At 55.7% G+C, this 26,139-nt stretch overlaps 1 protein-coding gene across 2 annotated transcripts in view; it reads left to right on the top strand.

The window, feature by feature from the left end:
* Positions 1-26,101, top strand: part of PKD1 (polycystin 1, transient receptor potential channel interacting) — an 85,533-nt gene extending 59,432 nt beyond the window's left edge. For both annotated transcript variants that reach the window (XM_082772337.1, XM_082772336.1), the window contains exons 18-46: positions 770-1,049; positions 2,402-2,618; positions 3,675-3,825; positions 4,780-4,932; positions 7,078-7,222; positions 8,062-8,664; positions 9,149-9,305; positions 10,051-10,303; positions 10,884-11,079; positions 12,099-12,269; positions 12,363-12,506; positions 12,835-13,045; positions 13,411-13,537; positions 14,303-14,419; positions 14,640-14,689; positions 14,806-15,008; positions 15,238-15,343; positions 15,973-16,091; positions 17,075-17,277; positions 17,594-17,788; positions 18,555-18,694; positions 19,085-19,212; positions 19,578-19,746; positions 20,052-20,177; positions 20,345-20,519; positions 21,001-21,288; positions 21,668-21,802; positions 22,031-22,345; positions 22,729-26,101. In XM_082772337.1, coding sequence (XP_082628463.1) covers positions 770-1,049; positions 2,402-2,618; positions 3,675-3,825; positions 4,780-4,932; positions 7,078-7,222; positions 8,062-8,664; positions 9,149-9,305; positions 10,051-10,303; positions 10,884-11,079; positions 12,099-12,269; positions 12,363-12,506; positions 12,835-13,045; positions 13,411-13,537; positions 14,303-14,419; positions 14,640-14,689; positions 14,806-15,008; positions 15,238-15,343; positions 15,973-16,091; positions 17,075-17,277; positions 17,594-17,788; positions 18,555-18,694; positions 19,085-19,212; positions 19,578-19,746; positions 20,052-20,177; positions 20,345-20,519; positions 21,001-21,288; positions 21,668-21,802; positions 22,031-22,345; positions 22,729-23,355 — 5,904 coding nt within the window. In that variant the 3' untranslated portion in view covers positions 23,356-26,101. The remainder of the gene's footprint in view (positions 1-769; positions 1,050-2,401; positions 2,619-3,674; positions 3,826-4,779; positions 4,933-7,077; positions 7,223-8,061; positions 8,665-9,148; positions 9,306-10,050; positions 10,304-10,883; positions 11,080-12,098; positions 12,270-12,362; positions 12,507-12,834; positions 13,046-13,410; positions 13,538-14,302; positions 14,420-14,639; positions 14,690-14,805; positions 15,009-15,237; positions 15,344-15,972; positions 16,092-17,074; positions 17,278-17,593; positions 17,789-18,554; positions 18,695-19,084; positions 19,213-19,577; positions 19,747-20,051; positions 20,178-20,344; positions 20,520-21,000; positions 21,289-21,667; positions 21,803-22,030; positions 22,346-22,728) is intronic.
* Positions 26,102-26,139: the final 38 nt, after the last annotated feature.

Genomic DNA, 26,139 nt, shown 5'->3' with positions numbered 1-26,139 from the left:
CCCTGTTAGTGCTCCATCAATGTCTACCCAAGGGGGGGCCTTGCTGAGTTATTTTCAAGCCAAGCCTATGAATGACCAGACCTTTTTATGCAAAGGCCACGTTTTTCCTGTAACAGATCAGTGAAGTGCTTTTATCTCCCTGCTGGTTGGCATTTCACACGCTGTTCTGGTGGTTCAGGCAGAGGTTGCTCAGTCCCTCATGCTCTCCTTTAATTACAGATTCCACTACGCAGCGTCTCTGCAACCTGTTGAATGAAACAGGTCTTGGAAGTGGAAGTCCCTCTGTGAGAGCTAATCTGTATTTCTCCCAGCAAGGCGAGCATGTACTTGCATGGCATTTGCTGGCCGGCTCTCTCAGCAATCCTCTTGTTATCACAATTGTACATTTGTGCTATTAACAGTAATCATCCAGGACACGTTCAGCTTACAGCATATAAAACATGGTATCCCGTGGAGACTCCACCAGTACTTAATTTATTTCCTGTGTTTTGTATTCTGTATTATGAAATATTCTGTCGGAGGATGATGTAATCCCAGAGACTAAAGCAGATCTCACAGTGGAAATATTCCCACCAGACATTTTGGAAAGGTTCCAGTTCTTGTTGCTGTAGCACACGAGACTAAAGCTGAATTATCAACTGCAAATTTGGCAGACGCTCCCACTAGAAATCTGTTACTTTTTATAAGAGACTCAATCTGAAAACGTTTCGGGGCATAACTTCAGATTCAAACAAAACCTCTCCTGTCTTTCCCCTCTTCATCTCCGCAGAGATGGGCAGCGCACAGCTTTAAAAACAAGTCCCTCGTGCTGGACAAAAGAACTACATCCACTGGCGATACAGGAATGAACCTGGTCTTGAGGCAAGGGGCGCTGAAGGACGGGGAGGGGTACACTTTCACCCTCCACATCACAGACCTCACGACAGGGGAGGAAGGCTTTGCCTCCATTGACCTGCTGCCCAACCAGCCTCCTGTCGGAGGGTCCTGCAGGCTGTTTCCCAGAGGACCGCTCAGGGCACTGATGGCAAAGGTGCACTTTGAGTGTACAGGTGAGTGTGCTGGGCACTTGCCAGCCCTCTCTGTTCTTCGTGGGCAAAAGTTTCTCCTGCTCAGTAAGTTACCAGCTGCCCTTATTCTCACAGAAGTTGTCTTTTCCCTACCTCCAGCCCCAGGACACTGTTGGTCAGGCCTGAGTTCAGAAGTGGACCTTAACATTTCTGTTCCCCTTGGACCACAAGCAGTTTTGTGTGATCAAATTAAGGAGCTCTCTAAAATTCACGGCAGGCACTTTTTTTATACCTAGTCCATGTATTTGAATGGCAGTATCCAGGGCAGGACAGTACTCATGGAAGAAACTGGCGTTTTGGGGCAGGAAAAAGAACGTAGATGCTCTAAACTGAGTCACACAGACGTGGGAAGAGTAGAGACAGAGCACTGGGGCCTTCTCTTCCATGTGGGCTGGATGTTCCCATCAGCAGTTACCTTCTCAACCAGCTGCAGAGACAGCAACAAAGAGACCAGCTTTGGAAAAGCGGCCTGGCTGACAGCCTATAGCCTTGGGCCAACGAATAAGTGCCTCTGAAAACCTTATTTCCCCAAATGATTAGTGTTAGAGATTAATGTGTTCTGTGCACAAATGCTGGGAAGCCACGCCACAGAGGAAATGACGAGCCCTGCTGGTTCTGGGGAGCCTGGTCACCGAAGCGCATTTTAAGCTGGAGGAGAAACAGAAGTGTGCTCAGCGTGCTGTGACTGTGACTTTGGTACGAGCTACCCAGAGTATTACCCAGAGTAATTATGAAATCAGTACGTCTTTGGAGCAGTGGGAATTCTAGCTCTGGGTGATTGTTTTTAAGCTGAAGGGGAATGCTCAGGACGCAGCCCCGCTGCTCTGTGTCCAGTGCAGTGAGCCCTGGCAGAGCCAGGTCCTCCCAGTTCTTCGCTGGTGCTTACTGGCAGAAGTGCGGTGGATTTCCACACTGCCCAGCCCCACAACATTCCCTGTGTTATCCAGGAGCTTCAGGGAAACCTTTGTGCAGGTTCTGTCCTAGACCCATTTGTTCCTAAAATGTTGAACTGCCTGAGGGCTGCACCAAGCTCTGTCTAGTGTAAAATTTTGCAGGATTGGTGCAGAAACTGTGACCTTGGATGAGTGCTGCTCTATTCTCATTTTTATTTTATCTGGGAGCTCTTCACAGACCCGTTCAAATGTTACAGGATACAAACACCCACGCAGAAACCCCTAAACATCAGGAAAAGTGTCAAACCTTTGCATTGTAGCCCCGAAAACATCATCCAGCCTGCTGGAATCCTTAAGCTGCCCCAACTGTGGGCTCCAGGGTGGTGACATCTCCCCAGTACCCTCCCCCCCCCAGTCACCTCTTTTTGGGTTTGTTCACAGGCTGGCGGGACACGGAAAACGTGGACGACCCCCTGGTGTACATCCTGCTGGCGTCGCGCCGCCGCGCCGGGCACTACCACGAGTTCTGCGTGTACAAGGGCAGCCGTGCCGAGCACAGCGCCTTCCTGCCCCCGGGCTTCCAGGAGAGCGGCTTCGTGGTGTCCGTGTCAGTCCTCGTCCAGGACCAGCTGGGTGCCACCGTGGTGGCCGTTAACCGGTAAGGCTGGGGGGAGGCTGCTCTGGGGCTGTGCACTGTGCCAGGGTCTGGCTGAGGCTCCTGGGTGTCACATCCTGGTGAAATGTTCTCCTCCTGGACAAGGCCCCTGCAGGAAGGCAAGGGGAGATGTAGCAGAAGTGAGGCACTGCAGCCACAGAGAGCTCCAGTCTTTGTGGATCATCTCCCAAGGGGGAGACTTTTTCCCAGCACTTAATGGCTCTCCTGACCCTCCTCTTAATTTCCTGCTGACATTTTGCTTTGAAGGCACGGTGTCACTTTTTCAGAAGGTCTCTGATGCTCTGTGCTCTGCCCCCTTCTGTGCATCAAGAGCTGCTGAAGGAGAAGTGGCAGCAGCAAGCGGTGGTGCTGCAGGAGGCCTGGTGGCCTGCTGCTGAGAGCCAGGGAGGTGCCGTGTAGCTGCGGTGGGGAGCACGAGCACTGGAACAGGGTGGAAGGGGTTGCAGCTCCAGTCTCAGCAGGGCCAACACCTTAAAATCCCAGTTAGCCCTTCTCCAAACACCCCTTGGCTTCCAGTGTGCTCCATGCAGGCAACGAGTGCCCCTGGGTCTTGGGGGAGCCTCCTGAAGGGGTCTCAGTGCCTCCTGCCCCAGCTCTGTGCCTGCTCTGGGCTGATTTGCAGCTCTCCACACTGTCCGTGCGGTCCCGGCCCCCCGGGGGGAGCACACGGCCCTGCGGTGCCTGGGGAGGACAATCTGTGACCCAGCTGTTCCTCAGGCCCTGGGGAATGGTGCCAAAAGCAGCGCAGCTCCTCCCAGCACTCTGCTCCTGTTTGTAAGCCCTTTACGCTCCGTCACATCAAACCTGGATTTTCTCCTCGGGGCTCAGCACACCTGTGTGTGCCCACAGAGGGAGCAGGCTCAGGTCCCTGAAGTTCCTACATCCTGGTGCAAACTGGGCACCAGGGCAGGCGTTAGCAATGCTCTCGCTGTTGTTTAACCACCTGCTCCCCCCTTACCTTCCTTCCCAGCTCCCCGTTCTGCCCCCAGCCCCGTTTCACAGCACGCTCTTCAACCAAATGCCTCTTTTCTTCGGCAGCTCCATGGAAATCGGCTTACCCAGGGGCTTCCCCAGCCTCTCCTACTGGCTCTACAATCAAACCGACACGGTGCTCCAGGGCTTAGTGAAGCAGGGGGACCCTCAGCAGGTCATCGAGTACTCGCTGGCCCTCATCACCATCTTAAATGAGGTAAAGCAGCACTCTGCCCAAGAGGGGCCTCCGGAAGCCCTTGCGATCGCCAGTAATGTTCTTTGGCCAGGTTTTCCACAGCGATGTAGGGAAGTGACTAATGCTACAGTTCTCCGTGTAAATCAGCATACGTGCATGGTGGGAGCGGGGCTGGAGTGATTTCCATGCATCTAAAAGAGAGTAACAGTCTCTAGACACACGATGACCAGAGAAAACTGAGGGGCTGTAAAATAAAGCAGGGGTCCCAGGGAAGGCAATGGCTTGGGCATCCCCTGTTCAGCTGTCATGTTCAGATAGGTTAGCAGTTGAGAGGAAAAACTCAAGTCTAAACGCTGAATTTAAAAGCAGGAATCTTGGCCCAAATTTCCCCATCTGCCCCATACTTCCCGTGAAGCCACCTCGCTCCATCACAGCAGGCCTGGAAACTCCCGGTAGCTGCTCAGGTGCTGTCTGGGTGCTACAGAGACCTCCTTGTCCTGACTGCTGAGCTGGAAAGCTCTTCAGGCTGCACAAGAGGCTCTTGATCTATGGTGTAGGAGCATCATCCTCCTGGCAGCTTTTGCTTTCACTCCTGTCTAAAGTAGGACCCAGTCCCTCTGTGTGTCTCTGTAGGCAGGGTAGGAATTTTGGTCTATAGTCGTGCTTTTTCCCCCCAAAATAGCCTGCTGCATGCCTGGGCACCAGGCTGGGGTGATGCCCATGAGCACAGGCACTGTGCTGAGCTGGACAGGGACTGCTCACTGGTGTGCTGCCGAGCTGTCCCATGTGAGGGTGTTAAATGAGTTGCTGAGTGCACACAGGTGAAATTGAGAAAGTTCTGCTGAAAACCCAGCTCATGAGAGGGGAGAAGAACGGGCGGGGAGAAGGTGTAGAATGCAGGAGAGGTGCCTGCAGCACAGCTCATCACTGAAGCAGCCCAGTGCGTTCCCTCACTGCCTGCTTTGATCCCCTCAGTATGAGCGGACGGAGCTTCTGGAGCCTGAGACTGGGAACGAGTTTGAGCTGCGGACCTGGACCCGCAACAACATCACAGAAACCCTGAACTCGCTGAACGTGAACACGGTGGATGACATCCAGCAGATCTCAGCAGCGCTGGCTCAGTGCACGGTATGTACTTCGTCACCACCTCCTCCCACCTGCTGCCCTTCAGGTGCAGCTTAGGAGCAATTCAATTCTTGTTCTGCTTCCCTGCCCCTCTCTGTCCCACACACCACACAAGGACAGGTGTCACTTGCTGACACCATTAGGGTTTCAGTGGAGATGTCCTAACCATTGTCAGCTCTGCCCTGATCTAGCAGGCAGGTTTACGATGATGCATTCATGTGCTGGAAGTTCACTTAGGAACTCTGTGCTTTTCCATACCAGCCTTGCTGTGGCAGCTTGCTAGCAAGAGGGATCCTTAACTAGCAGATGGAGACTGTAGGAAGGGCCCCAGCAGGTTAGAGAGGCACTGGAATAAGTTGCTGAGGGATGCGCAGCGTCTCCAAGGACAGGCAGGGCTCCACCAGGAGTAACACAAGTAGAGACAAACCTGCCTTGAGCCAGGGGCCAAAGCCAAGGGCTGATGTTCCTTCCAGCCCTGTACAAGATGAGAAGCACTTCTTTGCTCTGCTGTTGACTGGAAGCGCTGTTTTCCCTGGCCAGCCAGCAGTTTCTGCTCCCTGGTGCTGGGGCTGCTGCCTGTTGGATTGAGGAGTGGTATTGTGTGTTTTGTCAGATGGGCAAAAGGGAAGAGAGCCCAGTTATATAACGCACTAGGGTTTTGGTGGTCAGCCAGGCTGCTCTGGCATGCTGTTGCTTCCCCGCCCTCCCAATCTTTCCTTCTCGGGGCTGGAGTCAGGTACCCTGACCTTGGCTGCTCATCGCCCCCCAGCCAGGTCAGCAACTGTGCTTGCTGGGAACAGGCTCTCACTGAAATCACGGACAGACTACTGCATCCCACCCACAGAGCGCCTGGTCTGCTGCTGCTTCCTCAGCTTCAACATCTATAAGCCTCAAAAATCACTTCTGTCTGTTCATCCTTGTTCAGGGATTTGGGGTTCAGCACGCCCCGTTCTGATGCTGGTGCTTTGTTTGTGTCTCTCACCCATGCCCTTGCCTTGTGACTTGATCTCGCTGTGGAAGCTCAACTCTAGAAATAGAATTTTTGTTCTATGAGAAAAGGTGATGTTCTAGGATTAGCTTGTGCTCTGGATTGGAATAAAAAGCTTATAAAAAGAGTAATACAGAATTTCCCAAATGGTTCGGAGCAGCACAGAGATCACAAATTTACTTTCCTGTAGCAGTGTCAATCAGTGCTGATACTTTTTAATTTTTCCTACAGGAGAGAGGAAAAATAAGAATAAATTTCTCCTGGAGGGGAAAAAAAGAATCTCTTTCTTCTTAGTGGGTTCTTTTTTCCTGATGTCCTCGATATCTCAGTCTGTCTCGCTGTCATACAGAGTACATCCTAGCTTCTCGTAGCTTACAAATAGAAGCAAAACCAGGGGAATTCTAGACCTGCAGACACTGTTTTAATTCTTCACCAAAACATATGGTGAATCACGTCTGAATCCTGTGATGATTAAAAGAAAAAGATGAATAAGAGCTAGGAACTGGCCTGTGGTAACAGCTTCCATGTGTTGCCTCGGTCCCTCCCATCCAGCCCTTGAGAGTGCTGGGAGCTGCAGGCCGTGGCTGGAACATTCTGTTTCTTGGACACGTCTGGGAGCGGAGGGAGGGACATCCATCATGCCTGAGTGGCAGGATCCCTCCCACAGTTTCCAGGAGTACTTGGACACCGAAGTGGATTCAGTTAGGGCCAGACCTTGCTGCCATTGAAGACAGTTGAGCGTGTGGAAGAATCCTGTGCAGCTCCTCCTGGGTGATTTCTGTAGGAGCAGTGTGCGGCCCCAAACGGGTGATCCGTGAGTTGCAATGCCAGGAGACGTGCTTGGTCCTTACAGCCAAACCTCAGGGAATCTGAATATGCTGCCCTTCATGGTCCTTTTCAAACTAATGTGTCCTCCATCACCTCTTAGCATGCCTGCCTGTAGATGGGAGCATGAGGGGAGGTGGATGGAAGGTGTCTGGAGACACCTACAAAACCTTGGCACCTCTTAGTGTGGGCAGAGCAGCCCTGGTCTCTGCAGGCACCTCCTCGGGGCTGGAGAGAGCAGGGATAACTTGGAGAACGAAAACAGTGTTTGAACAAATGTCCTCGGGTCTTTGTAGGACTGAGCCAGCTGAATCAGGCTGTGTTTCCCTGTGCAGGTGGTGAGCAAGGAGATGGTCTGCAAGTCCTGCCTGACGAGGACCTTGAACAAGCTGGAGACCATGATGACCATTCTGCAGGGGGAAACGACCCAGGGCACCGTGACCCCGACGGGCATCGCTGACAACATTCTCAACATCACAGGTGGGCTCTGCTCACGCAGGAGCGGGTGGCATTTGACCACGCTGTAGGCACAGAGCTCCCTGCTTGGGCTGCAGGACACCAGCAGGCTGAGGGGAGCTCTGCAGGCTTTTGCCTGGACCAGAGGTTTGGCTCGTGCCTTTTCGAGATGTTTGGGGAATCGTGTCTGAGATTTGGAGCATGGCACCCCCATTGCTTTATTCTCCTTGCACTTTTCCCAGGGTTATCCTGGCTTTGTCAGCTGTCTCTGTGGATATTTAAATATGACAGCTGTTAGTAAACTCTGCAGTACTTCAGGGAATTGTCATTCTTGTAAAGAATGAATAACAGATATGGTTTCCAGATACTTGCCTTCCTGGTTGCAGGCTGAGCAGGGCACCAGTCTTTATTGGGGCACCCCTGAATACTGGAAATTCCCACGTGGTTACAAGCGGAGACGCCTTCTTTGCACTGCTCATTATACATTTCTGACCATTTTTTCAATATATAATGCAAAAACTTGGTAACATGTTTGTTTTATCCGCTCCGCTGTTTCCCAATCTGTTGTTCCTGTCACTTCACAGGAGGAAAATAAAGCCTGTCGTGATTAAGTCCTCATCACCAACCGGTGTAGATTAGCCCAGACACGGCAGGAAGAGCTGACAGCTCTATTTTCAGCTCAGGGCTACTGAACACTTCAAGCGTGGCAGGTCACTGTATGCAGTGCAGAGTGACAGTGAGAAAACAGCAAGGAAAGGCCTGTCTGATTGTTTTGGGAAGGTGTTAGATGTTACCTAGATGTTAGTAGTTAACTCAACTATTTACCAGCTCCTCTCTTCGCACTGTCATTTCTCTCCTGACAGGGGACTTAATCCACCTTGTCAATACGGTTTCACAAGAGTCCAAGCCCCAGGAACTGCTTGCTGATTCCCACAACCTGCTGCTGGCCCCCAAAGCCTACAACCTGTCTTCCAGCCTGATGCGCATCCTCATGAAGTCTCGCGTGCTGAATGAAGAGCCCCTTGAGCTGGTGGGGGGAGAAATTAAAGCCACAGGCAAAAGATCAGATCCCTTTAACTTGCTTTGCTACGAGAACACGCCGAACTGCCAGTTCTCCATCCCCCAGGCTTTCAACACCACCCTTTCTAACTTGACCGATGTAATTCAAGTCATGTTCCAAGTGGACTCCAACCCGTTCCCTTTTGGTTACATCAGCAACTACACCGTGTCCACGAAGGTGGCCTCCATGGAGTTCCAGACCCACAACGGGGTGCAGATCCCCATCGGCAGCCTGGACTCGGAGAAAGCCATCACCGTAATGGTGTCAAACAACACGGACGCTGACAATCTGGCTGCTGGCACTGAGGTCATCGAGGCAAGAACGTCCGTGAACCTCATCGTGACCATGGAGAGCAACAACCGGGAAGCAGGACTGCACTTCAGGCTCACCTACAAAGTCCTGAACGGTAGCTCAGAGCCAGCTCCCCGTGCTCTTTGCTGTTTCTTCCCGTGGGCGGGGAGGGCTGGGTTGGAGGCACGGGGCGGCTGTGTCAGGGGATGTGTTTGGGAGCACATCTCGGGACAGCAGGTCCTGTACTGTGCTGCCGAGGTCACAGCTGTCGTGGGCATTGTCCAACCCTGGTGCAATCCTTGTCTGAGGATTCTGACACCGAGAAGCCTTTTGTTTTTCCCAGCAAAGCGTGGCTTCTGTGAGCTGTGTTAGCACCAGAGGGAGCTTGTCCTGTCCCTGGGTCAGGTACACTGGGATCCAGAGCCTCCTGCTCAGGAATCCTCTGAGCTGCAGGCAGAGTGCAGGCAGGAAATCATCTCTCCCAGCTCCGTGTTGCTGACACTCCTCCCCGAGCATCCACTGCTGGCAGCAGCCGCGTGGTTGAGCTCTCCCTGGTGTTTATAAAGTACTTTCTGTTCTTTCTCTCTCTCCCTGTGCAGATCATTACATCGCGAGCGAGCCTGAGCCGTTCATCATGGCCTATCTCCACCACGAGCCAGAGCCCAACGAGTACAACTGCACTGCCTCGAAGAAAATCAGCCTGGAGGCCCTGTCTGGAGATGACCACAAGCTCTACACCTTCTTCACCTCGCCGCTGTAAGAGCACCCTCCCTTATGATCCCTGCCACCCCCAGTCTGTCCCGTGGATGTGCACGAGGGATTCTTAGAGCTTTGCCATGGCTAATGCCAGGCTGCCACGGGCTGCTGTGCCACTGGGGTTTGGAGCCAAGCTCTCTCCTTTCTGTCAGAGCAGTTGTTCTTGTGACTTCAGTCTCTGACTTGCTGCCTTTCCCAGGAGTGTGTATTCATGCCTCGTGTTATTTATGAGCCGTTCCTAGGCATGATCTGAGAAGAAAGACAGGCAGCTTGGGAATAGGCAGGGCAGGAGTGGAGCCACTGTTGTGTAAGTTGACCCAACTTCCATGGCTTTTGGTAACAGCACGTTCAAAGAGGAATTAATCCTCCTGATGAGCGAGTCTGCTCCCAGCCAAGAAGTGAAGTTGCTCTGGAAGAGTCGTGGGGGTCAGTGGGACAGAGGGGATGGTGGGCGGGAGAGCTGTGCAAGGCTCCCAGCACGCAGAAGAGAAGGGACAGGCAGTGCAGTGCTCCCAGGTACTGAAATAACACAAAGAGAGAAGAATTCAAGGGGTCTGTAGAGCCCCAGAACCTCTGCACAGAGGGCTGTGCAGATTATACCACGTTCACCAGGCCTTTCTTTCTCCTCCTGTGTGTTTACCTGTCCCTGCAGGGGGGTGATTTCAGTGGGCACACATCTGTCAGACTGGGGTTTGTGTCCCTTCAGCCCATGGGTAATGATGTCTTGCTGTCCTGCCCTTTCCAGGACGGATGACACCATCCAGAAGTATTACTTCAACATCACCAACCATTTCAGCTGGTCCCCGGTGGAGGTGACCCTGGGGCTGTACACGTCCCTGTGCCAGTACTTCAGCGAGCAGGAGCGACGGTGGAAGACAGAAGGCATCGTCCCACTCGAGGAGACCAGGCCAGACCAGGCCGTCTGCTTAACCCAGCACCTCACCGCCTTTGGGGCCAGCCTCTTTGTGCCCCCAAACTCTGTCCAGTTCATCTTCCCTGTGAGTAGAACAAAGCAGAGGCTGTGTGACGTCTTGGGCTCCCGCTGGCGTTCACGTTGGGGCTGGGTGGTGGCTGGCAGACCAGCACCCGTACCTGTGTGCCTTCAGGAGCTGCAGCCAAGCACAGAGGGGCTGTGTCCCCTGCTCATGAGTCCTGGCTGCTGATGCTGAAAGCAGACGCTTGCAGCTGGCTTTATTCCCCAGTCTGAATACCTCGCAGTGTGCTCACCTCTTTTGTGAGATGCCAGATGCTCCTCCCAGCTGTCACGGCACTGTTTGGTCCCAGAGACTTTGCACCTGCCAGCTGCTCCCTGGCTCCTGGGAACACTGGGGCTCCTTCCAGCTCTGTTGCTGTGCCATAGGTGGGAGCAGAGAGCTCCCTGCAGCTGCTGCAGTGAGCTGGGGCTGGCTGCTGGCAGCACATGAGCCCTGAGCACAGTGTGAGCAGGAACAGGTCTCCGGTTGCACGTGGTGCTGCGAGTGATGTTCATAGCCAGCAAGGAGGCAGCAGAGCCCCTGGGGAGCAGCGGGGTCCTCCTGAGGAAAGAGAGCATTTATCAGCTTGGTTCTTTTCTTCCAGGCTCCAGGCCCGGGCCTCAACTACATCGTTCTGCTGACGTGCGCCGTCTGCTTTGTGACCTACTCGGTGGCCGCGCTGATTGTGCACAAGCTGGACATGATTGACATCAACCGCGTCGGGGTGATTCCCTTCTGCGGCAAGAACGGGCTGTATAAATACGAGATCCTGGTGAAAACTGGCTGGGGCAGAGGATCAGGTCAGCCCACAGACTCCTCCCGTGCTTGACTGCTAGGGTGACATCTGTGCAGCTCCCTGAAAGCTCCCCTCGGGGCATCCCGCACCAAATGTTCCCTGGCAGGGCCCAGAGCCCAGCTGTTGTTTGAAGGAGCACCGAGCAGTCAGCTCAGGGCTTACCCACAACATTCAGATGTTTTTGTGTGTTTGATGATGGAGCAGGAGAAAAAAAGAGTCACCTCTTTCTGTAGGGTACAGAAACGCCTGCAGGAGGAGGCAGCCGTTGTGCCTGGCTGCTGGAGCTCCTGTTGATCCTTTCCTGCAGAAGCATCCAGGCCTTGTGGGCACTGCAGACTGATCGTTTTGCTTTCCACCTCCATCCATCACTTTGTTCTCCCCTCCCAATCTTTCCTAGCAGCGTGAAGGCAGAAAGCCTGGCTTTCTGACCTGGGGCTGGGTTTGTAGCTCGAGCTGCCAGAAATATCATCGCAGGCCTGGAAATGCAGGGAGCTGGGATGTGGGAGCTCTGAGCAAAATGGAGGTAGGATGCCACCGTGTCACTGCTGGAGGCATGCTCCCAGTGATCTTAGCGTAGCCACTGGTTTAACTGGGAGCAGTTTTGGTCCAAAGTCACCCCAAGGACCGCCCAGGTTGAGCAGGTGGACCAGGGAGCATCTGGCAACGGGTACCAGAGAGAAGTCAAAGCAAACAAGTCTTCTGACTGTCTGATGGAAGAAACATCCAGAATAAACGTCTCCTCCCAGTAGGGTGTTAGCAAATCAAGGAATTTCAGATTCAGTCCCCTCCAAAGTGGAAAACCACGAGGATGCCAAGGATCAGTCTGAGCAGCTGCCCTGCAGGCTGTGTAACACCACCCCGGGGTGTGGGACAGCTGCCGAGGGCATTTCTGCCTCCCAGGTCCCCAGGTGGCCCCTCTGAAGGGCCAAGACACCCGGCCCCATGTCCCTGGCAGGAAGGCAGGGCTGGGAACGGCTCCACCTTGGGGGAACTTCCCTAACCGAGCCCCGTTAACCCTGCCAGGTACCACAGCGCACGTGGGGATCGCCCTGTACGGCGTGGACAACAAAAGTGGGCACAGACACCTGGACGGGGAAAACGCCTTCCACCGCAACAGCCTCGACGTGTTTCAGATCGCCACGGAGAGGAACCTGGGCAGCATCTGGCGCATCCGCATCTGGCACGACAACAAAGGTGGGACAGGAGCAGGCGTGGGGGCTGAGGCATCAGGGGTTCACACGGGGAGTGCCTGCCCTGAAACACATCTCTTTATCCCTTCACCCTTAGGACTCAGCCCCTCGTGGTACCTGCAGCACGTCATCGTCCGGGACCTGCAGAGCAGCAAGAGCTACTTCTTCCTGGTGAACGACTGGCTGTCCGTGGAGAGCGAAGAGAACGATGGCATGGTGGAGAAAGAGGTTTATGCTGCCAGTGAGTGCTCGGCTCCTGGGCGCAGGGCAGGGAGGCTGGGCAGGGTGGCAGCTCCCATTACACTGAGGAAGGGCTTGTGCAGAAGACTGCAGAGAGACTGTAGAGCCTGCATGCTGCTACTGTCTCACTGATGATTTGCACAGCCAGATGCTTTCCTGGGTGCTTTGTGCTAGAGGACAAGGCATGGCTGGGATCCAGCTTTGCAAAAAGGTCAGCATAGGTGCAGTGGGGATACTCTGAATATCAACCTGCAAGGGGGGACTGTGCCAGCCCCAGCTGGGCACCCTCTCCTGTGCAGCTGACCCTGAAAGCCTCTCTTTGTGCTCAGGTGAGACGGAGCTGAGGAGCTTCTCCCGGATCTTCATAGCAGAGCTGCAGCGAGGCTTCTTCGAGAAGCACGTCTGGCTGTCCATGTGGGACCGCCCGCCTCGCAGCCGCTTCACCCGTGTCCAGAGGGCCACCTGCTGCTCCCTCCTCGTCTTCCTCTTCCTCTGTGCCAATGCCGTGTGGTACGGCATGGTGGGGAACGTACACCTCAGGTGCGCTGTGCCCTCAGTGCTCCAGCTGGTCCCTTAACTCCTCAGAGCCCCTCCTGTGCTTCCCCTTAGGCAGGGCAGGACAGACCTTAGGTCTGCTGCAAACAGCTGCCTTGCTTGTGGCCTGCAGCCTGCCCTTCCCCTTGCAAAGGATTTGGGATCAGGACATGGGGCATAGAGGACCAAGGAGAGCCTGATCAGCTTTTCCCCTTGCCCAGTTTTGCCGTGCCATCTGTTAGCCTGTGCCCATTTCTTTCCCAGCAGTCCTGAAATGCCCAGTTGTGCTCTTCTTTCTTGCTCTCTGCTTGGCTGGCAGCTCCGAGTGCTCCTGCTAACGCCCATCTCTGATCTCTCTCGGTTCTCTCCAGCAACGGAGCCATTTCCAACCTGGTGCCTGTCAATGTGGACACCGTGGCTGTTGGTCTGGTGTCCAGCGTGGTGGTCTACCCTCTCTACTTGGTCATTTTATTTCTCTTCCGGATGGCTCGTGGCAAGGTAATTAAAAAGAGTAAAAAAAGTAAAAGAGTAAAAAAGTAAAAGAGTAGCTGCTGGCTGCCCAAATGGGTGTGCTCATCAGGTTTTCTCATCTGGGGCAGTGTTCTGCCCTTGGTGGTACATCACTTCTTCAGCGGGTTGTCTCCCTGCTGCCCTTCTGCACTGCCCTGCCTCATGGCCACAGCCTGGGACGTAGCAGGGCTCTGCCCCCCTGTTGAGCAGGGAGCAGCCCCTGGCTTTATTTATCACTGTCATGCACATTTGCTGGGTGATAGTGGCTTCTATTTAGGCACTTCATCTTGATTTTGGTAGGTGGTAAGTACCCAAATGCCACTGAAAGGTACAACCCTCTGCTGCTTTGGTAGGAGCTTGAGAGCAGCTCAGTCGAGCATTCCTAATGAAATACCTGCCCTGGGTACAAACTCAGCTCTCTGAACAGAGCTGTGGTTAGGCAGCTGTGGAAGGATTAGCTGGGGATTTAATGACTAGTTACACACAATTAACGGCCTCATTAAGTACTGCAGCCAGCTGCTCAGTGACTGATGAGCAGCAAATGTGTCTGATATTTCTTTTTCCTATGAGCACTCCCTGCTTCTGCAGGAGACTGTAAACCCCTGCAGCTTCTAGGGAACTTGTAGGGGGCACAGCCCAGAGGCTGTGGTGCAGTGCCTGAGGCAGGGAAGGACGTGCCTGTTTTCAGCCCCACCGGGCACATTGCCACCTCTGCCCCTCCTGGTTCTGCTCAAGCCCTCCTGCCTCCTGCAGGTCTCCATCAACCACACGCTGACTCACTCCGACCAGCAGTCCCTGGAGATCGACAACTACCTGGACTCCTCCATCCTCGACAGCTCCTTCCCCACCTTCCCTGGGCTGCGGGCAGAGGTAAGCTGCTTCGTGCCTGCAAGCCGTGCAGGTGTCTCTGTGGGCTCTCCTGCACCCCCACAGCTGCATCCACCGCCGTCAGTGCCAGGAGTAAGGCACTCGTGCCACCGGACAGCACTGGTGGTGGGGAGAGCCACAGCCTTTTGTCTCTGCATAGCTGCTGTTCTGGCCAGGCAGCAGCTGGTGTCACGTCCCTGAAATGCCTCCTCTTCCTCCACAGGCCTTCTCTGAGCAAACCAAGACAGATCTGTTCTTGGAGGATTCCAAAAGGTAAGCGGGCTCCTGGGGATGGAACAAGTAGGAACTCAGTGTTGTCTTCTTCTTCTAGTCTCCCACAAATTATTTCTTCCTTTCCTAACTGCACACCGCACTCTGTCCTCCCCCAGCCTCGTGCGGTGGCCCTCCAGCGAGGCGCTGCTCAGCTGGCCAGACCTCCTCAGCGACCCCTCCATCATGGGCAACACCATCCAGAAGCTGAAGAGAGGCCGGGCCAGCCGCCACCTGGGGCTCGAGGCTCCACTGGCAGCTGAGGAGGACAGCCTGTCGCTTGGCGTGCACCAGGGGCAGCCGCGGTACTTCTCTGCCTCAGGTGGGTGCGAGCAGGGCTGCTCTGTGCTGAATGCTGCAGGGACGTGCAGGAGAAGCAATCTGGTGCTTGGGAGCTCTGGGGAAGCAGAACAGCAGAGCTTGCCACCAAACTGGCTTCAATTTGCAAGGCAGAAGAGAGGATCATATTTTTAATGGGAATTTCAGAACCTTCTCAGGGTGGGGGTCTGCGTGCTGTGCTCCTGCCAATGCCCTCTGCGCTGTTTCCCCAGATGAGGACCTCATACGGCAGATCCTAGCAGATGGAGCTAGTGGCATCTCCCATTCCCAGGACCTGGGGCCATACATGAGGGCTGAAACAGATCTGATCTCAGGCCTGTAAGTACAGGGGGAGCGGAGTCCCTCCACAAGGCAGGCAGAACCAGTGTCTCCTGTCCTTGCCCTTGCTGCTGTTGTGCCTGCCAGCTCTGCTGCATGCAGCCCCAGCGAGCTGAGCTGGGCTTTGTGGCACTGCGAAGCCCCAGACAGCCTTGTCACACAGTCACTGTGTCACTGTGATTCCTGCAGCCTGCACAGCCTGGGCTCCAGGAGGGCTCTGTGTCCCTTCAAGGAGCCACCTGGAATATCCCCTAAAGCCCTGGCTGGAGAAACGGCTCCAGAGCTTCGTGGGCTGCTGATGAAGTGCCAGGGAGGCACTTTGGGGAAGGGGGTTTGAATCCCTGATGTGTTGCCATGCCCAGAGCACCCTGCATTGGGGCACGGGCACTGCCTGGTCAGGCTGGCAGCTCACAGATAAAGCCAGCATAAAGCAGCAGGGTGAGGGAGGGGAAAGTCTTCCAGCAGAAAAGTCTTCCTCTGCAAAAGGCAGAGCAGAGCATCAGGGTACTGGCAGCCTGAGCCTGCTGCCCTATAAAACAGCTCTGCCTGGCCCAGTGCTGCTGTGCTGCTGACAGCCTGACCCCGCAGCACCCACACGGCTCACTGACAGCACCCCTTTGCCTCGGCAGCTCCAGTGTGTTCGGGGAGAAGGTGGAGACTGTCATGATGCAGAAGCTGAACGACAAGGGCCAGGGCATGGCAGCCCCTCCCCGGGAAGTGAGCAGGTCGGCCAAGTCGACGTGGACAGGTACCAGGGCTGTGCCCAGCGGCAGTGCCGTGGGCCCTTGGGGACGGGCAGGGGCCTTTGGGGACGGGCAGGGGCCTTGGCACATAGCTATGAGGAACAGGCAGGTAAGCAGAGTGTTAGGAGAGGCTGCTCCCAGCAGGGATGTGTTTGCTGTTTTCCTGCAGCCACCAATTCCTTCCTTCATCCAGCACGAGGATGCAGAGCAAGGGTTTCTGTTATGGAAAAATGAGTCAAATATCAACAAAAGTTCACCCAACAAAGCAGAGGAGGAGAGGTGCTTCCTAGTGGACCATGCGACACAGCAGCCAGCCAGCTGGGGCTGCACCAGCAGGGTGTCAGGCGTGGGGGTGGGAAGTGCCAGGCTGTCCCATGGAGAGGCTGAGCACCAGTTCTTGTAGTGAACTCTTGGCTTCCTGAGGCACAGCCTCCTTAGGACAGGCTGCAGCAGAGAGAATTGGGCACGGCAGTAAATCCTCCTGGATCTGCTAAAATCCCTCCGTTCATCGTGCTTGTTGAATGGCTGTAGTATCTCTATGCCGGCACTGGTTCAGATGGGTGGATGAAAGAGGCTGTGCCCGAGCAAGCCCCGGGGCAGGGTGGCTTGGCAGGCTGAAGGCTGTGACAGATCTGTGTGGCTTTTCACAGGTCTTGACCGTGAAAAGCACTTCCAGCCAGGCCGGGCATGCCCCATTTCCCCATTTCCCGGGGCTCTAATGGAAAGCAGGGAGCTGATCCCACTGCCGAGGCAGGATCCCATCTCCTGCTGCCCACCCTGCTGCTGCAGATGGGAGGCTGCTGTGCTGGGCTGGCTGTGGTTCAGGCTGCTGTCCCTGTTTGTGCTTAGTGGGAGATGTCTAGGACAATCCCTCCAAACCCTCCTGGGACTGGTGGCAAGTTCTCTGCTGCGATGAGGGATGTGCTCAGCCCTGTGCCCACTGGGACCCTTTAGCAGTGACGGTTGCTCTCGTTTCTCTTCCCTCCAGTTGTAGACCAAACATTCAGGAAGCGCCTGCTGCCCCCCTGGTGCTCCTATCTGGCTCATGGCATCAGCCTCTTCCTCTTTGCCACCTCCACGGGGGTCTCCGTGTGGATCGGGGTGGGCTTTTCCTCCAGCGTCGCCCTCATGTGGCTTATCTCAGGGATATTCAGCTTCCTGGCATCCTTCTTGGTCTGGGAGCCCCTGAAGGTAAGGACAACCAAAGGGAGGACACAAGCACTTACCTGTCTGTGTGCACATATTAGCTGTAATTAACATTTTCTCCAGATACTAATGAAGTCCTATCAGACACAGGGGACTGAATTCTGCAGAGGAGGGAGGGTGGGCACGATAGCAGTGTTAGGGGAGGCAGGTGGTGGCAATTTGTGTTACAGGCAGCCAGCTGCTCCACAAAGCGGTGCTGAGCTGCCGTGCCCTGTGGCTGAAGGGCAAACAGGAGCTGCTGCCCCGTGGTTCTGGTGGCACAGCTCTGCTCTGCGAGCTCACAGCGTGCTGGTGTCCCCAGGTGCTGCTGGAAGCCCTCTATTTCTCACTGGTCGCCAAGCGCTTGCACCCAGAGGAAGACGACACCTTGGTGGAGCACCCGTTTGTTGAGCACGTTTCTGAGAAGATCAGCAAAGTCCGACCCCCACAGGGATTTGCCCTTTTCCAGGCCAAGGAGGAGGCCAGGAAGGTCAAGCTGCTGCACAGGATGCTGAAGGTGAGCAGAGGTGGAGCGCTGGCACCACCAGCCGAGATCCATCCTTGTGTGGGCCCTCCCTGTCCATCTGTGACCCCCTGAGCTCAGAGGTGCAGGTGTCCAGTCCCTGCCTCAGTTTCCCCACCTGTAGAAGGCAGGCAGTGAGGTTCATCTTCTCCATGAAGCTCTGAGGTGTCTGGACAGCAGGACTGTAAGGGGGTGGCCGTGTCCTCAATTTGGAGCAGTGGCTGTGTTTGTCTCCATAACTGGGGTGTTTGAGGCTAGGGCCAGGTGTGCAGCATCAACTTGCACAAAGAAAATTAATTAACAGGGTCTTGTGAGACATAACAAGTCCCCGCCTGGGAGCAGAAGTCCCAGTTTCTTTGTAAGTTATTCAGTACTCACCTTCCACGCTGGTGCTGGGAGTACACGGCTGCTTTAGAGCATGCAGCTACTGTTAGCTGAGTGCCAATCCTTTAAAGAGCAAAATCTCCTGTACCTGCATTTATAAACTGAGCTGCCAGCTACAGCACTGCTGCAGGGAGGTTGTGCAGTGTGTACCAGCTGAAATGTGGTCCTGGGCTGGCTGCTCTGAGGGGAGTTTTTAAAAAAAAAAAAAAAAAAAAAAGCCTGTGCCTGGGTTTTGTTTTAAACTGCTTCCAAATGGGAATTACCAGCAGGCTCTGGGGCCTGATCCCGCTGCACCCAGTGGAAGGCACCGATTCCTGCAGGGACAGGACGGGATCCTGCTGTTGGGTACAATCCCTTTCTGCTCTCTGCTTGCCAGAACTTCCTCATCTACATGATGTTCTTGCTGGTGATCCTGCTCACCAACTACGGGGACGCCACCCGCAACAGCAGGGCCTTCCTCCTGCAGAGCTCCATCAAGCAGCAGCTGGGCAGCAGCGAATTCCTCCGCATCAAGAGGTAACAGCAGAGAGCCTGGGCTGGGGTGGGCTGAGAGATCCCCTCCTCAGGGTGGCCAGCAAGGCGAGGGTGCAGGTACCTGCTGGCTTCTTCCAGGATTTCCCTGGGGCTCAGCATCGAGGGGATTCATTCACCTTTAGGTCTTGCCCATCTAATAACCCTTCTCCTCACCCACCTGGAGCACAGCTCACAATATGGGTGCAGGAGCTGCCCTGCCTGCTGGCTGCCCACGTGAGGAGAGCAGCCCAGTTACCTGCCCAAAACACAGCAAACACAGCTCCTCTCCTCCAGGTGGAACCCAGACATCCAGATCACGGCTGAGACCTGCAGACACTGCCCCAGCAGGGCTGCTCCAGGAGCTTTGCCCCTCACAGCCGTTCCCTTTTGCAGGTCGGATCAGTTTTGGGTCTGGATGTCGCAGGTGTTCCTCCCGTACCTCTACAACAACCGCTCGGGTCAGGAGAGCCACAGCACCACGCTGGGGGCAGCCCGGCTGCGCCAGCTCCGGCTGCAGGAAGGTAGGGAGGGGACAGCAGCCCGGGGCCCTGCTGTCACCTGCAGGGGGGTCGCACTGCCTGGAGGGTGAAACGGCTGGGTCTGGGTGCAGTGGGGTGCTGGGGGGAGCAAGGCAGGGGTTATGGAGGCACTTTGCTCTTTGCAGCATGTGTATAAGGTTCTGCTGCCACCAGAGGTGAAATGAACTGGGGCAGTGATGAGGATGGAGGGGCTTACACTGAAGGGAGAGGTTGATGGGATTTTGGGAGGTGGGGGTGAGGACACGGGGGTGAAGGGGGCTCAGGAGGAGGGGAGATGCTGAGGGTGAAGGCTCAGCTGTGTGCCCGTGCTGGGTGCTGTGTGTGTGACGGTGTCGGTCTCCTTCCAGCTGAGTGCCAGCTCACTGCCCACGACTTCCTCCGTGGGCTGGGCACAGGTGCCGGGAAGAACTGCAGCACCTCGCCCGGCTTCTCCACGGCCGACTATGCAGCTGGCTGGCAAAGGGCAGCCGTGAACGTGACGGCCGCGTGGTCCTACTCACCGCCCGACCTCACCGGGTAAGGAGCAGCTCTCTGTGCCTCTGCTCCACGTGCTGGGGGTGTTGGAACTTGTCGGGTGTTTTGGTGCCCTGGGTGGTTCCCAGCCCTCACCTCAGTAAGGTCAGCTGCAGCCCCTGAGCTCTGCAAAGGGTAAATTAACACAAAAATTCCAGGGGCTTTTCCTAAATGCACCCATGCTGGCCGTTTGAGTGGTGGCAGGCACTTGGCTCCTGCTTTCCCTGCCCGCTCAGTCTGCCCACAGGAGAGCACACCAGGGCTGTTCTGTCTCCAGCTCTCACCCTGTGGCTCTTCTTCCTCTGCAGGGTCTGGTACTGGGGTTACATCTCTTTCTACGATACCGGTGGCTACATCCAGGAGCTGGGGGCTTCGCTAGAGGAAAGCAGGGCTCAGCTGCGTTACCTTCAGCAGCACACCTGGATCGACAACATGTGAGTGTGGCAGGGGCGAAGGAGATGTTTTGCTGTCACCAAGATTTTTAAGGGGCACTCCTGGAGGTGTCACTGGGGAGAGAACCTAGGACCCTACAAAGTGACAGCACCAAAGCCCAGGGTTGGTGTTGCCCCAGGCCCCTGAGCTGCTGTTCTTCTCTCCGCAGGAGCCGGGCAGTCTTTGTGGAGCTGATGCAGTACAACCCCAGCGTGGACCTGCACGCTGCCATCACCCTGCAGCTGGAGTTCCTGGGCGCTGGCCAGGCCGTCACCGCGCTCTCCATCAGCCCCTTCCCGCTGCTGCGGCTCAGCAGGGGCGTCACGCTGCAGCTGCTCATGATGGTCAGTGTGGTGCCTCGTCCTGTGCCCCTCTTCTCTTTGGTCACTGCTCAGAGATGCTCAGGGGTCTGTCCCCAAGAAAAGCAGCACTGGTCACCACAGACTAAAGCTCCTCCAGCTGGGCTAGGGCCGGGTGGAAGCAGAGCCCCCTTCCCTGGGCGCTGCCACCCTGCTGCACGTGCCTTGGATGGGCTTTGGGGAGCTTTGCTGCTAGGGCAAGAGGGAACAGGACAAAGGGAGCAAGAGGAATCATAGAATCATAGAATATCCCAAATTGGAAGGGACCCATAAGGATCATCAAGTCCAACTCCTGGCTGGAAGGCATGGGAGGAGTTGAGGAACTGTGCTCCAGGGGTAGGCTTGCAGATCTTGGCCTAGCCCATGGGGTTTTTGCTGGCCTGGGGGGCTGCAAGGTCTCCTGGTGCAGCCTGGCAGGCAAACATTGCCCCCTCCTTCCCCGGTAACCTCTCCCTTCTTCCCCCAGGTCTTCCTCATGATGTTCGTGGTTTACTTCGTGGTGTCCGAGTCGCTTTCCATCAAGAAGGAGGGCAGGGCCTACTTCACCCTGTGGGGCAACTACGGCCAGTGGGGCTTCATCCTCCTCACCACCTGCACCGTGGTGGTGCACCTCAGCCAGGCCACCCTCGCCGACCAGCAGTGGCTCAAGTACCTCAACAACAGGAAGGGCTTCACCAACTTCTACCAGGTGGCCTTCCTCAACACCATCTTCAGCACCTTGGCTGCCTCCCTCCTCTTCCTCCTGACTGTGCAGGTACGGAGAGGGCTGGCTGGGAGCAGCATGTGGTTGGGGATGTGGGCTTTGGTCAGGGATGTGGTGTTTTTTGTTTTTTGTTTTTTTTTTTTTTTTTTTTTTTTTACCATCTGGGGCTGGAATCAGACCCGGGGATGTCTGCACCTCCATGTTAATGACCGGACAGCCCCATGTCTGTGGGCTCTGCTTTAGCCTCTGGTTGCCTGCCTGCCCGTTGCAAGTTCTCATGTGCAATCCAAGAGCAGGCAGTGCTGTAATGCCTCTTCTCAGGGCAGGGAGAGCAAGGGAGAGGCTCTGCGGTGCTGGGCAGGTCTTGCAGCACCCTGTGCACCTGGACATGTGTTGTAACACCTAACACTGTCCTCTCACTTGGTCCTAGGCGGCCCAGCAGCTGCGCTTCGTCAGGCAGTGGTCCGTGTTTGGGAAGACCTTTCAGAAGTCCATGAAGGAGCTGATGGCTGCAGGGCTGGCCTTCGTGGTCCTCCTCCTGGCATATGCACAGCTTGGCTTCCTGGTGAGTACCTGCTCCCCCCAACTCGCCTGGCGGGGGGCTGGCTGAGAGCAAGGGCTGCCCAGGGTTGTGTGACTCCCCCCCCCCCCCCCCAGCCCTCCGCGTGCTGCAGCTGCCAGCAGAGCCCCGCTGCTCTGCAGGGCTCAGACTTTGTAAGATGGGGTAGTGAGTGTTGGGGGACATGGTGGCACCAACTGATCCCTTTTTATCTCTCCGCTGTCCCTCTTGCAGCTTTTCTCCTCCTCCTCGGAGTCCTTCCGCAGCGTGGGCAGCAGCCTCCTGCTGCTCTTCGCCATGGTGCGGGGCAGCACAAACCTCCGCCCCTGCCCGCCCGAGTCCTGCGGCCTCTACTACCTGTTCTGCACCAGCTACATCATCCTGGAGGTGTGGATCGTGCTGAGGCTCTTCACCGTGGTGCTTGTCTACAGCTACCGGGAGATGCACTTTGAGCTGTACCGTCCTGCCTTCGAGCCCCAGGACTACGAGATGGTGGAGCTCTTTGTGCGCAGGCTGAAAATGTGGATGGGCTTCAGCAAGGCCAAGGAGGTGAGTGCAGCCCGGGAGAGTTTGTGTGCAAGGGCTCTGGTAGCAGGCTTTAAGGTGCAGGTTTTTCAGAGAAACAGTGTCCTCCATCCTCAGCCCTGCTTTGCCTCCAGGTGCTTCCCAGCACTGCTCCCAGTCAGGTCCCCCAGCCCCTCTGGCCGGGAGGGGTGGAGCAGGGGCAGATCCTGGAGGCCCAAGGGCTGGCTTAGTGATGGGGCACTGTAGGGCCGTGGCTGTCAGGTCTCAGTCCCATTGTTTTAGGTGATTTTTATTTGGGATCCATCCCCAGATCCCTGGGGTGCGCTGTACCACAGCCAGTTGTACCCTGTTGCCAGCTCCTGAAATAATTCCGTCTCCCCTCTTTCCCCCACCCCTTTCTCTCCCAGTTCCGCCACAAGGTGAGGTTTGAAGGCATGGAACCGCTGCCATCCCGCGACTCCAGCGATTCCAAATCCTTTCGGGGCCCCACGCCCAGCGCCGCCTCCGACAGCTCCAGGGCCTCCACCTCCTCCAGCCAGCTGGACGGGCTGAGCCTCGTGCTGAGCGCCCGCGACAGCCTGGAGGTGGACGCTGACATCCAGCGGCTCCTCTCCCTCTTCGAGATGCTGCTAGCCCAGTTCGACCGCGTCAACCAAGTGACGGAGGACGTGTACCGCATCGAGCACCAGCTGGAGGGCTCCCAGAGCCGCCGCTGCAGGAGGAGGTGCGCGCAGGGGGCGGAGGACGTCCTCAGCAGGTACTGTGCGGGCAGCGCAGAGCGGGGACCCTCGCCCGAAATCTCCTCGGACGTGGACCCGCAGCTCCCACGGGATGCCCCGCTGTCCCCCCACTCCCCCACGGCCCCGCCGGGCAGCAGGGGCTCGGTGCCCAGCCGGCTCCTTCGTGCCAGCAGAGGCGTGAGTGCGGCGGCTTCCCTGCTGCCCCCGCACAAGGCGCACGCCGCGCTGGCTCCGGCCGTGAAGAAGAAGCGGCCTCTCCGGGCCAAGAACAGGGTGCACCCGACTGTCAAGTAGCCGAGCTGCGGGAGGGCAGAGCGAGCCTTGGAAAGGGTTTGCAGAGGCGGGCTGTGCCTGCCGCGCTCACCTGGAGCATCGGGAGCCGCCGAGCACTGCGCCGTGCCGCTGCTGGCGATGGGGCTGGCGCAGCCTCCGTCCTCCACGCTCCTGGCCTCGTGGCTCAGGCGTGCTGGCGTCCTCAAGGGTGGCTGCCAGCGTCAAGGGTTCATAGGAAAAGGCTGAGCCTTTCCTCGTGGACAGCCGGGGAAGACGGCACGGGTTACGGTCAGCGTGCGGGGAAAAAAAAAAAATGATTACAGTAGGGCAGTATTAAAAAGTTGTCTCTTTCGTTAAATGGCCCCATCTTCAAGCAGATTGCCTCAGGCGACTGTGATGAGGACACTTTACTGGGGCCCAGCATAGGGTGACTGGTACGAGGCTCACCGCCCCTTCCCTGCTGGCTGTGCCAGGTGGAAGGGGGAGAGGGGAGCCCCTGGCCTTGAGGGGTTGAACTGAATTTGGATTATTGCCGACCAGACGCACTGTGGAGGAAAGCTACAGGTTTCAAGAAGATATTTAACCTTTTTTTTTTTTAAGCATAAATATATATAGATAAATATCTACACCCAGATCAGTTAATTTCCAGTATTGGCTACTTTTATCCTCCGGAAATTGGTATTATTTGTATTTAAAGAGATCCGATATTTAAAACAAAGGACGTTGCAAGCGGCGAGCTGCCAGCCCTGCTGCCTGGCCAGGCTCGGAGGGGTGAGGAGCAGCAGTTCGACCCGAAGGGGCCGGAGACCCGGGGCTGCTTTCAGTCGGCGCTGAGCAGGGGGTTGCCAACGTGCTGGCTTCGCTGCGGACCCCCCAACCCCACCCCACCACCCACCAGCGCTCGCCCCCCGCGCGGCAGCCCAGGGGTGAGCGTGCTGCTGGCTGCTTGGCTTTTCTAACCCAAGGAATGTATTGACGTAAGTATATGTATTTTTTTGGTTTACTTGTTCGTATGTACTGCCCAGCACTTTAAACAATGCTTTCCTCAGCTAACAATGACACATGCGATCTAACAAGAACGGGATAATATATCACAGAAGCAGTATTTTTGTTGTTGTTGTTTAAATCATAAACTGAAATGAGCAAGTGAGGATAAACTGAACGCAGCCCCTCCACCCCAGCTGGCCACAGCGTTACCTCCTGGGCTCTTGGTGAAGTCCAACTGCATTTGGAGGGGACTCAAACAGAGCTTTTTAGGGGGGCCAGGAGGAGGCAGAGTCCCCGCAGCCCTGCTTGGTGACTCGCAGCACACTGGGGCTGTGCCTGTGCTTGTAGGGCTGGGACAGCGAGCACCACGACCCCTGAAGCCTTGCCAGGGCCTGCGTTCACTTTGTCCTCGCCATTTCACATGATGTATATTGTAAGTAATTTATATGTTGGTTTCTGTTTTTTTTTTTAAATGTATATATTTTTGTATGTTTGCTATATTTTCATAGCATCGGTAACGTGTTTGAAACATGTAGATAGGAGACAGAACACTATTGTCAGAGTTATTTAAAGGATGTATTAAGTGCTTCTTCCTGGGAATGTCCCGTGTATATAAAGTATTAGGTGTCTGTGTGCATGTGGTGCGTGTGCTCTCGAGGTTTGGGCTGGGCTGGCTCAGGGCCAGTCCCCGCAGGTGGAGCAGAGCGTGGTGGGGATCCCACAGTGCACGAGGTGGTTTTCCTGAATCTGCTCCCTGCTTTGGAGTGTAACTGAAGGGAAGCATTGAGCAGCACAAACGCTGCTGCAGGGGACAGTGTGTCTTGCCTCTGGTGCTGCTGCTCCTGGCAGCATCGTTTCTAGGACTGCCCGGACCAGGGAGGAGACCTCTGGGAGCAGTCAGATGCCTCTTGGATGCTTCCATTGGTAAGTCTCCTCCTCCAGCTCCCAGCACTTTCTGCCATGCTGTTAAATACGCGTGAAGATTTCATTCCTGGGCTTCAGCTGCCTGCCCCTGTCCCTTCTGGGTGACTGTGGGAAGATGCACGGGTGCTCTTTGTGATGGCTGTGGGACTGGTGTAAATTGCCCTTGAAAAACTTGGTTATTATGAAGGATATGGGCTGTGGAAGGTTGCAGAAGGCTGCAGACAGGAGTAGAGGTGTGCTGTAGAATGAAGATCGCTTACAGTGAGTTGGTGGTTGGTCACCGTAAAGGTTGCAAGAGTAGATTTCGGAGGGAAGTAGAGTGCAGAGTGGAGAAAACTGTTAGTACCCAGAAAGCTTTCCTCAGGGAAAGGAAGAGGCAGGTTGAAGAGATAGCAGAGAAGTGCCCGGAGTGGAGTAGAACAAGGGGAGAGGGGCGATGCCAGCCCTGGAGCAGCTGGGGATGGGGTTCTCACACAGGAGAGCTCCTAAGCACAACTGCACCAGAACAGCCACTTTTAAACTTCAGCTCCAAATGGGACTGCGCATTTCCTTCCTGCTGCAGTGGAATAATGTCTGTGGATACAGCCACCCCTAAGGGCTGTGCCCCCTTCCCCTTGGTTACAGGTGCCTGCTCGCTGTGGTCAGTGCCACAGCAGGGTGGGACAGGGACGGGGCTGTCAGTGCCAGCCTGGGAACCAGGGGGACTGGGTGCTGAGTGAACAAACCAAGCAGGTCTTGGAAGGTTCTGGGGCCCTGGCATCATCAAAAGCCCTTTTCCCCACCCACCTCCCAAAAAAGCATCAGTTCAGAGCTCAGCTCCTTCCCCCTGACTCCCAGCTTAAGTATGTTCATTGAAAAGAAGTTGTTACTAAAGTACAGGTAGGAGAGAGGGAG

This window comes from Aythya marila (assembly GCF_965140915.1).
Source record: "Aythya marila genome assembly, chromosome: 15".
In the NCBI taxonomy this organism is placed as follows: Eukaryota; Metazoa; Chordata; class Aves; order Anseriformes; family Anatidae; genus Aythya; species Aythya marila.
The sequence above is the reverse complement of the archived record's forward strand: the minus strand, read 5'-3'. Positions and strand labels throughout refer to the sequence as shown.